The sequence below is a fragment of the Haemaphysalis longicornis genome, unplaced genomic scaffold (genome assembly GCF_048455015.1).
Source record: "Haemaphysalis longicornis isolate Haplotype H1 unplaced genomic scaffold, Haemaphysalis longicornis Haplotype H1 scaffold_2, whole genome shotgun sequence".
NCBI classification, from domain to species: domain Eukaryota; kingdom Metazoa; phylum Arthropoda; class Arachnida; order Ixodida; family Ixodidae; genus Haemaphysalis; species Haemaphysalis longicornis.
In genome coordinates, this window is record NW_027526295.1 from 208,828,580 (window position 1) to 208,841,287 (window position 12,708).

The 12,708-nt window shown below is 47.8% G+C and overlaps 1 protein-coding gene across 1 annotated transcript in view; it reads right to left on the bottom strand.

Moving 5' to 3' along the window:
- LOC144169845 (BTB/POZ domain-containing protein 1-like) overlaps positions 1-12,221 on the bottom strand; it is a 15,140-nt gene extending 2,919 nt beyond the window's left edge. Inside the window, exons 1-5 of the mRNA XM_077699224.1 lie at positions 11,912-12,221; positions 11,464-11,569; positions 8,308-8,475; positions 2,100-3,007; positions 1,134-1,368 (exon numbers count right to left, since the gene is read on the bottom strand). Of these exons, the coding sequence (XP_077555350.1) occupies positions 1,134-1,368; positions 2,100-3,007; positions 8,308-8,475; positions 11,464-11,532 (1,380 nt within the window). The 5' untranslated portion in view covers positions 11,533-11,569; positions 11,912-12,221. The remainder of the gene's footprint in view (positions 1-1,133; positions 1,369-2,099; positions 3,008-8,307; positions 8,476-11,463; positions 11,570-11,911) is intronic.
- Between the last annotated feature and the right edge of the window lie 487 nt (positions 12,222-12,708).

A 12,708-nucleotide genomic window follows, 5' to 3' on the forward strand; every position in this document is an offset into this window, starting at 1 on the left:
ATACGTTTCTTGTTCTCGAACTCGTGAACCACTTGACGATTGCAGTTGTGTTGCCAAGCTTTGCATAAATGGCAGACGGGTCAAAGCAGGAGAACAAGTCGCCATAAAGCAAAATACGAGTTGTCATCTAAGGCATGTTGTCACAGCAGTGCAACGCCACACGGCACTTGATGCATTTACTGAGCGCACCACAGGAAAGGAAACAAGGGAGAGGGTGCTGCAACAAATCCTCAACAGCTTGCCACCGCATTTAAACTTCAGGCCTTCAGGTGCATATACCAAAATGGAAACACAGAGAGGGAGAGCAGGAAAACATCTATTACTGTGGTGCCTGTGCCCCACTTTGTCCCCTTTCTTTTTACATTATCTCTTTAGTAGATACCAAGTCACTGTGTCATCGCTGGAAATGAGTTGGCGGATGCAGAAGCACAGCAGGCACACCATAATGAAACTCTTTTGGCTACACCCACCACAAAGCAAGATGCTAACGCGATACACTACTGAGCATGTTAACAAGCTGCAGCCTTGCATTTGCCTGACCTGCAGAATCGACATGAACACATTCACAGGCTCAATCCAGAGCAAAAGTTATGGCTCACTCATGCTCCTCGACTTTGCAGAAGTCAAAAGACATTGCTACACATTACACTTGGACACTCACCCTCTGTCGAACAAAAGATTGTGGGCATGTGGGCTGACAACAGGAAACAAAGCCTAGCCGTTAAAGCCCTGCTTATATTTCTTAGTGACTCCTCTCTGGATTCTCGGCTCTAGGTTGCGACAAAATTTAACATTATTGAGAATAGTGTCTCAATGGTTTCTTTTTTTATGGATGATAATCGTGCTGAAAAGTGGATGTTATCATCTCATTCAGTGCCCGTTGTATGCGAGACGTTTATTGGTTTTTTCATACCTTCCACATTCATTCCTTTCTCTTTTTGTCCCCAGTACCCTTCCCCCAGTGGGAAGTAGCAGGCCCAAGATTACTTTCTCACGCCAACCTCTTCTCCTTTCAATAAACATTTACTCTTTCTCTCTCTCTATGCAAGACAACGCATGTCTCCAGTAAGGCCGTGACGATTAAGGAGGCAAAAAAATTCAGCTACGCTAAAACGTGTGCCAGGTGAGCTGACCTTGAGGGTGGCACACGCTGTATAGTTGACGTTGGGGGCGACCTCCACGGGGCTCTTGAAGAGCACCCGAAACCTGGCTGGAGATCCGTCGCTGTTGAAACTGGTGTCGTGTGAGCCCAGCACCTGGCCTGTGCCGGTCTGGACCAGCTGGATGTTTACATCGTAGTCCGAGGGCCCGTGGATGGAGCCGTACAGGCCATAGCCAAGCACAAAGATCTTCCTATCCACGGCAAACCTGGAAGGAGAGAAGGCAGGAGGCACATCAGCCGAAAGTGCCACATTTTAACAAAATCCATTTTTGCACTTTTTGGGAATTGCGTATTTTCCCTTTTTTCCTTCCCACTACACGCATTATGATGTGCACAAATGGATAGGTACCTAGTTGTGAGGCAAAAATAGCGTGTTTTGTTTTAAATCCTCTACCACTCAGTGGCCACCATCCGACGACCGATTTCAGTGAGCTATGAAATCACTACTACAAGTTGACTACACACTCGGCAAACGACAAACTCGAGGAACTTCTTAACAGTACCCTTCTTAATTAAACGTACAGTGCACTCTCGAGAACAGAACTGGTGGAAAATAGTGGGCATTATATGAGAAGGTTTCCAAGTGATTTGATGCTTGACAAATGCTTTTGTTTGCAAGATTCCCAGTCTAAGTTTTTACAGGCACAAAAACAGACCACCCATCACTGATGGAAGAAAGCCCTGTAACGCTTCTAGCATTAAAAATAAAATTAGTGCAGCTTAAAATTAGGCAACTTTGATTCACTTCACATGGTGAGCAGACCAAAGGGCTTCTTTTAAGGAGCATCAAGGGCCTCCGCAAGTAGCCTGTATTACATGAGCTAGTTCTCGTGGCGACCGTGATAGGTTGGGCCACCGAAACCTGCCCTCTCCGTAGCCGAGTGCAAAAGCGTTCCCAGCCATGGGTGCTCACACGGCCGGCCCCGTGCCCGCTCACCGTATGCGGTCCGAGGTGCCCGAGTAGCCCCAGCGGCTCTCGGTCTGCTGGAAGCGGGCCACCACCTGCTCCTTGCCCAGGATGCAGCAGCGGGGGCTCTCGGGGAAGGCCACAGGGGGCTTGGGGTTCACCGTCAGGTGCAGGAACAGGGACACCAGCTCCCGGTCCGTCAGGAGGCCACTCTGCGCAGGGCCCGTGGCAAACTCCTCGATGCTCATCAGCGGGAAGCGCACCAGGAACAGGGCCCGGCCCAGGGCCGCCCGCTTGTTCTCCGCGTTGGCCGGCCGCCCCGTGCGCGCGCACTCCGCCTCGGCCCAGCGCAGGGCGGCCGCAAACAGCTTCACCTCGCGGATGCGCAGCGTGTCCCGCTCGAGCACCGCGCACAGGGTGTCCCGGTCGATGTCCACGAAGCCCTCGGCGGCCAGGGCCTCGGCGGTGCTCTTGTCGATAGTGTCCAGGCAGAGGGCGGCCAGCTGGGGCTCGTCGAAAAGGCGCGCCTGGGCCAGCAGCAGGAAGGCGTTGTCGCTGCTCAGCTGCCGCTGCAGGAAGCCCACACAGGCCTTCTCCAGGGCGGGCACGGCGTACTTCTTGGCCGTGTACAGGGTGGTCATCACCGTCTCTGCCCCGATCTGCACCTGGTCCGAGTAGAGGAAGCGCAGCAGCGCTAAGAAGGCCGCGGGCTCAACGTCCGGCAGCTCCACCTCCTCGGCGTGCGTGGCCAGTGCCCCGTTGAACATGGCGTCGAACACGGCGCTGCCCACCGACAGCACAAACTTGTGCGCGGGCAGCCGCTGCTGCTGGGCGCCCCGGCCCACCAGGAAGCGCACGTCGCTCAGGATCTCCTTGTTGAAGAGGAACGACAGCCGCTCCTGCACCGTGCCCTTCGAGGCCTGCCAGTTGAACAGCACCTGTGTCAAGGAGAGGAGAAAAGTCAGGATCACGGCGTAAGATATACTTTTAGGTGAGGACTCAGCTTGCAAAACAAACGTTTACTTATCGTTCTAATAATGTTGCCTAACAGACGCTGCTGAGACCATTGACTGCAGCGCCCTCCAGTGGCAGAGGAAAGAAGCTGCCCGAGCGCCAGCCACTTGAGGTGTTCGAATCATTCCGGCTCCCCGTCAGGTGTTCCCGGCAGCTTTTGTAACCGGTCAACTGCTCCCCACGGCTTGGTTGGTTAATTCCGCCGTCCGACGGAGCAGACAATAATAAATAATACGAAGAAAGCTGTGTAAAAGCATTTGTGCTCGCCACAGTGTTTCAACATAATCTGGGCAGGTGTTTTGAGTAGGTAACAATCAAAAGAAGATATAAAACACTAAATCAAGGTGAATGGGTGGGGCGGTAACCATTGAACACTCACTCAAGGAGATTTCATGCTTGTACAATGAAAAAATAGGATGCAAATGCTTTAGAAAGGACTGCAACACAGGTACGCGCAGCTGACAAGAGAACATGCAATTATTTAACCTTCCCTGCAATCCTAAACGAATGAATGCGTGCGCTGTAGCAATTCCCCGCAGACGATGATGGCATTGCTCTGAGAGTGCTGTGTTGGGTTTTATGACACATAAGCGACTAAGGCCATCATGTGCCAAACAGAAGGTTGCGTGTTTACTTTTGTGTGTGCTTACTCGTTTTTAGAGCACTTAGATCTTGTTTAAGAGCTTTTCTTCTTTTATAAAACTAAAGATGGAGGGAATTTCAAGAAAGGCATCGTCTCCTAGGAGTAAACTGGGGTGGCAGGGGATGTGTTCGTAGTAGAACTGCCTAAAATGTTTTTTTCCCAGGACCTCAAATTTCGAACATGAGAGTAAAATGTAGTTTACAGTTAGATCTTGGTCACATTCTTTATATCTCGTTTTATCTTGTTACATTAGGAGAAAGTTATGTGTCAGATGTGTGTGTCCTATGTGGAGGCGACATAGAATGGCTTCTGTGAGGCGTTCTATGTGTGCTTGTTTCCAAATATGATATGGTGGGTTTAACCATGTGAAGTTTGTTGTTGTTTTCGGTATCCCATGAGGACTGCCATCTGGCTGCGAGTTGGCTCCGTATAAACTTCATGCAGTCGCCGTGAGGAATGTTTACTTGATTTACGGTTCCATTACTGGCCTGTGTGGCACCTGTATGGCTCTCTAGTTTCCATTAATTCCCACATAGCTAGGAATCAATCAGAATTTAATTTTGTGTCCGTGGGCTTCGGCTGTTACTACATTGTGTATTACCGTATGTGTGCTACTACAGGCTGGGCCGCATTTCTATAATTCAGTGCTGTAGTAGCGGTGAAATAGCCTGTGTAGAGAACACTGTTTTTAATTTTTTTCATTATTCTCTTTACAGCCACAGCAATAGTGTAACATTCCGTTGTGAAAATCGGGGCGCACTGGGGTAGCCTGATTACCTTCTCCCATTTCCCTTGTACTAGTGCAGTACCAAAGTAGTGTGATGTTTTTGAACTGCCCGTGTAAAGAGCTGTGTAGTCTTCATATTTTTAGTTTAGCGCTAAAAACTCCTGTATGATGTGTTCATGCGGTTTCTTCTTTTTTTTTGAAATTGTGTCAGTGTAAAGTCACATACAGTAGGAAAGGCATACCAAGGTCATGTCCTTGGGCAATTTCAGGTAATGTGCCCACCATACTTAGCTCTTGGAAATTTTCTTCAAACTGGAGAAAAAATGGTTTGATTGCTTGTGGTTTGTTAGTAAACAGTGTCTTAGACAAGCATTTTGTAACTATGGGGTAACAAATGTTTTGGCAGTGAACGGGTCTTTAGAATGTATGAGCATCTCAGCATCGTTCTTCTGTCTGTGAGTGGTGGTTCATGGGTTTCGATGTAAAGACTGTTCATGGGTGATGTCTTATATGCCCCAGACGAAAGACGTAAACCTAAATTGCGAACTGGGTAGGATTCTCTGGCTGAGCCATACACAATGCAGCCATAGTCCAAGCAGGAGAAACAACAGAGTGATACATTTGTAAAAGGCAAGCTCTATCGAAACCCTACTGTGTGCGTGACAGGCTTTAGGTATGTTTAGAGCTTGGGATGCTTTCTTTTTCAACATATTGATGTGAGGCAGGAAAGTGAGTTTTTTGTCAGACATTATGCCAACAAATTTGTTTTCGTTTTGTATAGGTTAAGTCGGTTTCCTTGAGGTGTAGGGTGTTGGATTGGTCTGAAAGCCGCATTTGAGTGAAAAAAGATCGCCCACTGTTTTGCGTGGTGAAAACTGGAAGCCATTTCTGTCTGCCCATGTTGTTAGTCGATTTATAGTCAGCTGTACTTGTCTCTCACTTGTCGCTGCATTGGAGCATGCGCAAGCTAGTTGAAGATCATCAACATAGACAATACATAATCAACTTTGGAATTATTTCGGATATGGAGTTCATTTTTACGACAAACAGTGTTGTGCTTAGAATACACGCCTGAGGGACCCTGTTCTCCTGCATAAAGTTCTTTGAGAGGGTTGAGCCCAGGCGCATTTGAAATCAACGGTTTGCCATGAAGTCGTTCAGGCACTTCAGCATTCTTCCACGGATGCCTAATTCTACTAAATCACGCATGATTCCACAAGATCGAAAAAGATAGCAAGGCAATATTGTCTGTGTATAAATGCTTCTCATACGGTATTTTTGAGGCGGACAAGATGGTCAGTTGTTGAGCATGCTTTTTGGAACCCACACTGGTGAACATCGAGATGTTTGTTTGATTGTAGAACAAAGCTTAATCTGCTATTTATGATAAGTTTGAACATTTTGGCTAGACAGCTGGCAAGGGCAATGGGTCTATAACGACCAGGAGAGGTTGGTGGCTTTCCAGGTTTTAAAGGAGTACTGACACGAAAATTTTATGATCCATTTTTATTGCTTTTATCGATGCTTAATGGTCTGGCAAACCCAACACAGCACTTTAAATACTTCAGCATGCGATAATTAATTACATTGAACGGCCTGAAAATCGTTTGTTTCAATTTCACGCGCTTTCAGCCCGAAAGGCACATAAGACAGAATCCCAGCATGACCTCACCGCTTTGTGCGGACGTCAAAACACTGCGGAGGCCAGTGGGGGTGTTGTTTCGACCGCACCGCCGCCGGAGCAGAGCGGCTGAGCTGCCTGAAGGTGCTAGGCCTACCATTGCGGCGGAAATTCGATGACCGCTTTCAATAAAAATCCTGAGGGCGACTTCTATTGCGATTCCGGGCTATATTATCGCTTCCTTTCCCGTGTGTGGAACTTTATTTTTGCCAACAGTGCGTTTCTGGGCAGCGGTTATGCCTGTAGCTCTGGCTACGTGCACCCGTTTGTGAATGCGCCGGCGCCTAGTCGCCGCGCGCGAAGCCGTGCGCGTGAAGTGACATCACGAGATTTTGACGGGCGGTGTTTGTGTCACTTCTTTTGGCTACCACAGGATGATGTCACACTGATGTTCATTTGCTGAGTGCCGCTCTGCGTGCTGTTCCGTCGGCGCAATAAATGAGATCCAATTAAAGTATGTTCTTTGCGTCGCAGGCCGCTCATATTTCAGCCAGTGTATTCTGTTGAGCAAAGGAAGCGAACTGTGCAATAATATTAACACTGAAAATTGGTGTCAGTACTTCTTTAAGAATGCTACAAGAAGTGTTCTTTCCAGCATTCTGGCATTCTTCCCAGTACCCAAATTTTGTTAAAAAAACTTAAGAAGTGCTTCAACAGAGGGACCCAAGACAAGTGCGAGCATTTCGTAATGCATATCACCTGGGCCGGGGGCAGTCTGCTTACCGGCCAACAGAGCTCTTTTTAGTCTAAACAGTTTAGATTAAACTGTTGTATGGTTTGTTTGTGCCGCCATATGTTGGCAGTCTTTGTTTCTCTGCTGTGTTTTAGTACTTTAAAAATGCTTCAGTGTAATGTGCAGAACTTGAAACTCTGGAGAAGTGTTCCCCATTATACCCATCTGTTCTTTTATGCTTGTTTGTACACAAGGTGCCATTGAAAGAGGGAGTGTGTAGGGGGAGTGTGTCCCGTTTAGTTTATGAACTTGCTCCCATTCCTCTTTTGATGTAACCGAGCTATTTATGAATGAGACACAATTTTGCCATGAGGCTTTCTTGGCATTGTGGCAAACGTACCTTGCTTTAGCGTGAACACCACGCCAATGAGAACTCGCCAGCACGCCAGTGCCAGTCTGCACGCGTTCTGCAAACTCGCTCGTGGAGCAAAATATTATATATATATATATATATATATATATATATATATATATATATATACACACGCGCTGTCGGGGACTCAAAATTGCAAATTTCAAATCAACGGAGCTAAGGCTCCGGACCACTTGGCCATAAGCCAGTGCTGTCATGCATGGAAATATGAAGTATATGTTGTATAGCCTGTTTACATTTTTAGATTACTATTTATTGAATAATGTTTGTGCAGAAAGCATCCCCAAATTCTTACAAACATCTCATCTCTAGTGACTGCACTCCTTAGGCTTTTAGAAAGCGATTGCAAATGCGTGGTCGTGCTGCTGGCCATTGTGCTAGTTGACCCAGCACAAGAAGTGCTTTGCGCACCTTGGTTTTACGCTGTAAAGAAAAGTTTTGGTTGGTTTTAATTCCCAAGTACCTATACTAACTTCACTGAATATTACCCCGCCTTTAATTGGCCTTACATTTTTCTACTAGCGTACCAGTCAGCAAAGCGTCGCATGAGCGCTTGTGTGGAGCTGCCTGGACTTATAGATTGATACAGTCTACAAACTAACAGACTAAAGTTTAGAACATTCTTCCAGGCACAAACGTGTCGTCGCTCAGGGAACTGAGGGAACGAATTGCGCCGACCCGCCGGCAGCCAGCCGACTAAACGCTGGGCCATGCGCTGAGCCGACTGATTCTGTCGGATGGGCGGCAAGCCATGCGGCAGCGCAGTCAAGCCAAGCCACTGCTACCAGTACCTCAACTTATTACGCGCACTTGCTGATAAAAACGTTAATGCGAACTGTAGTTACAATGAAGATGTGCAAAATGACTGTAAACTTGCCACTGGAGGCCTGACTACAGATTTAGGGGGCTGCAGTGTGTGTGTGTGTGGGGGGGGGCACAATGCACGCACACATATGAAAATGAAGGTGGATCTGATGATAGCTGCTTCCACTGCACTATTAAATACTCCAAAGCTCTAACAAAAGCGGGGGGAGGGGGGTGACACGCGGAAGAAAAGCAGCACATACTTGGCCACTGTTGGAAGCAATAGAGCTGAGCGACTCATCACTGCGTTGGCGAACGCCATTGGTCGTCAAGCACTGCGATGCATCGCTTCCCCGGCGGTTCATCGGCGGAGATGCATTGGCGGGGGTCTCCACGGCATGCTGCTCGCAGCAGGGCCCGAATGGTTTCCCCTGAAAGGGAGAGGAGTCTGCAGCACAACTGCTTCTGGCTCCTCTCGTCTTTACGAAAACACGGGGCAAGAACGCAAACCATGCAGCAAGGTAGGAGAAAAATGCGTCGTCTTGCCAGAAACCTTCACTGCTTTTTCTTACCAACCACCTTGCTCTATCACTTTCTGGTGACCTCAGAAAGAAAAAAAATGGGACCAGAATCTCGCTAAGCTGGTTTCAAATAAAAATAATATCCATGTTGAAGACCTCCTTGGGCTATTATAGACAGTAGGCCTTTCTCTACTGCTGGAATAAAAAAAATGCTAAGGTCATAGGCCTTCGGATTACCCAAAATCCTTCATAAAGTAAGTTCCAAAAAAAGAGATTCACCAGATGGTTGCTGGAGACTACTAGAGAGCTTTCAAGTCTTCCTGAGGGGGAAAATGTGCCCCACAAACCTAAAGTTAATGAAGATCATCATGCACATACACACACACACACACGCGCGAAAAAGGGGGTGTGCACGATGAAAAGCACGGCTACAAGATGCTCATGCGTCAGTTTACTTTTCCATTAAAGGAGCACTGACACCAATTTTCGGCGTTAATATTATTGCACAGTTCGCTTCCTTCACTCAACAGAATACCCTGGCTGAAATATGAGCGGCCTGCGACGCGAAGAACATAGTTTAATTGGATCTCGTTTATCGCGCCGACGGAGCTGCGCACGGAGCGGCACTCAGCAAATGGACATCAGCGTGACATCATCCAGTGAAAGCCAAAAGAAGTGACGCGGCAGCGCTCGTCAAAAACTCGTGACGTCACTTCATGCGCGCGGCACCAGGAGCGGCGAGCGGGCGCAACACCCTCTCAAGCGGGCGCCGGTGACAACCGCACAAAGCGGTGAGGTCAGTCAGGGATTCTGTCATATGCGCCTTTCGGGATGAAAACGCGGGAATTTGAAACAAACAATTTTCAGGCCGTTCAGTGTATTTAACTATCGCGAGCTGAAGTATTTGAAGTGCTGTTTCAGGTCCGCCATGCTATTAAGCATCGATAAAAGCAATAAAAGTGTAACATAAAACTTTCATGTCAGTGCTCCTTTAAACCCTCAGCCTGCTTGCACAAAAAGCACTAAAGGCCACTCGTTTATTGTTTTCAAGAAACAACAGGAAAGCGAAAACAAAGAGTTCTGTTCTGTCCCAAACGGCAGTACAGCAACGAGCCATGCGAGCAAATTCTTGTTCCCTAGCGACGTTGTTATTGTAATCTAGCAAACTTCAGCTCTGCATGAGGGGGCCAGGCGAGAGGGTAAGCACCAGGGCCGTAGCCAGAAATTTTTTTTCGGGGGGGGTTATCGGAGAAGGTTACCAGAGGGTGAAGGGGGAAGTTCTGCCTAAAGGAACACTAAGGCTTGCTTATTCACTGCATGGAAAAAATTTCAGAGAGGGTTTGAAGCCTCCCTCTTCCTACGTTCTCTGTAAGCATGCGCAAACCCTCTACCTAGGAGTTGGTGATGCCTGTGAGCTAGGAAAAAAAAGTCGAAAAATACTTGCAACTTCAAGCACGGTGGAATCATTATTTGTCTTGTTTTTAAAAGCTTTTACGCCTCCATTTTTGTAACCCGCCTCCCTGTTTATGGCAAGAGCCATACTAGCAACTTCTTGCGGTACCTGTAATGGCACAGCCGTCGCGACTGGGAGAGCTACGCAATACTCAGCAATTCTAGCAATATATACAGGCGGAGTTTGTCAATTCCTCCAGCGCATGAAGACAGCCAAGTTCCTCCGAGCTTTGTGAACCTAACTACTCGGATCACCCGTAGAGGGGAATACCCGTTGAAAATATGAGAGTTGCGAAACCAGTGCACCAAGCTACCCCAAGCTCACCGTGCATGATCCAGGAAGGGGACAGATTCTAAGGGGCTCAATCCATCAGTGAGACTGGCATAATGTGGCTGAGCGTAACCAACCCTTGCCCTCACGGCAAAGTTGTCAAGAGTAAGGGAGCCTTAAAATGCCACTGCTTGTGCCTCTGCAGGACCGGAGAAACGACTGGGGGCACTTAGGTCACAGTGGTGATATATGGCTCAATGTGGAATTTGTTGACCATCAGGAGAGATCTTCGTAAAATGGTAGCTACAACAGCCGTCGATTAAGTGGGATGGAAAACACTGTTCTGTGTGAGAAGCCCAAAGTGATGTGGACCCAAAGAAATGTGAAGAGACATTACGTTGGATTAATATGACTACAATGGAGCCACAAAGCTGACTGCGCAAGGGGCGCCTAGTTTTTTTTAAAACACACTGCGACTTTTACTAAGGCAAACGACTTGCGCCTAATACTGGTGCACTGTATTTTTATTCGGCATCTCTCTTCTCGCAGCTTTTTAACTCTCTCTTTGCTCGCCCACTTTGACATCTCACACAAGTTTCAGATGTTCACGATTTACTTCCGGTTCAATTCGCTGCTCTTTCAAATTCTTCAGAACGTGGGTGTGATGGATTACATTCAACTGTTCCAAGGGTACACCCCTAATTCATCGTTGCCCACATTGAGGCGATATGAAACCACGGAACAAGCACACGGGGAGCCAAACAATGCCATTAGTTTGGCAAAGTATACTCTCCCTACTGTGTGCTGTAGGCAACCCTTGATGGCAAAAGACTGAACATCTCTCACAAGCTTATTTTTCAATTGAAATGGTCTGTGAAATACCCACACAGCGGTCTTCGTACCTTGCTTATATGATGAGAATGCCTTTTTTTTCCCCTTTCTACGGCTCAAAATTACCAAGTTTTTGCCGCATTCAAAGCAGCCGAAACCATGGAACAACCTCGCCAGCGCAAGTTCTGTCCTATTCTCACAGGCACAGTTCGCGCTACTTTTGGTTGGCAGAGTTCAGTCTAGCGGACGAAGCTGCGCCGCGCTAATGCGAGGCAGTAAACTTGCCACACACGTGAAGTAGTGTCGCCATTCGGACAAGGCAGCTAAAAATGCGCGCTTATTACCTGGCTCGCTGTCCCCTCGCCATCACTTGTCGTCATGTTGCTCGGAGCATCCTCGCCAATTCCAGCCATAGCAGCGGTGGTGCTGTATCTCACAAGGCGCTGTATTCTACAAGAGCAGTGAGAGAGAGAAATAACGATGTCATTCAACACTTCCCGTCGCCAAGCTGCGCGGGTCGACGGATTTCCATCAATGCTGCGTTTAGCACAATTAAATTCATAGGAAAGACTGATTAGTTCAAGCAATAGTCGGTTATTGATGCAACAACACAAGAATGAAAGTACAACTTGCAAATGTACAGTTCGCAGAAAAACTTCCACTTTCGGAGTACGTGAACGCATTTCTTCTGCATAGGCATCAAACTTGACTTCGACTGTGCGCATTAGGCGTCATGACTTAGCGTTTTGATACTGGAAGCCTTCCACGTTATTGAAAATTCTTGAAACTCACCTCAGTCGACAGCGTTTGCTCAACGCGTCCCGCTGAGATCGGGAGTGCGCGGAGCGATGGATGAACCGGTTGGCAGTTGCTCACACTGCGCGACTCACGGAGCTATCAATCTCGTTCCTCCAAAAGTGGACAGGAATACGTTACACTGGACTACATTCTCATGAAAACAGTGCTTTGCCTTCGCAAAGAGTGCACAACACTTTCTCTAAGGGTAAAAAACCCTAAAAGAGATAATCCCTGTAATCCCATGCACGGCGATGCGAGAAGCAGCTGGGACAGGTCAGGAGACAGGAGTCTGGGGTCTGGGGCGCAAACGCAACACGGATGCGATTAAGTGCAACCAAATAAAAGTAAAAAAGTTTTTGAATTCGAAAAAAGCAATAAATAGCGCACAATAAAATAAAAATACAATCCGCCTGGCGACTTCATGCGTTCATTTTACGCTTTCGTTTCCGCTTCCGCTGCCACAGATGGCTGCGCACATGTTCATGCGGTTGCGTCCGCGTTACGCGAGTTGGTGTTGAGATGGTGTGGACGATTGTTTGAGCAGGTGGTTTTACACGAATAGTTAGGCACGCGCAGCGTATTTGGAAGCTGTTTCGGGTGCAAGCTTCAGTGGCTGAGCAAGTGCCACACGACACCTGCGATCTCGCCACTGCACCAGTGGGGACGTTGCCAAGGTCTGCTACACTAGCAAATTCCCAAGCCGCTTCGGAGTGTGCGACACCAGCGTTGTTTCGAAGTTCGAAGTGAATTTTGGTCGAGGACGGTAAGGGCCACTTCAACCGTTGCGACAC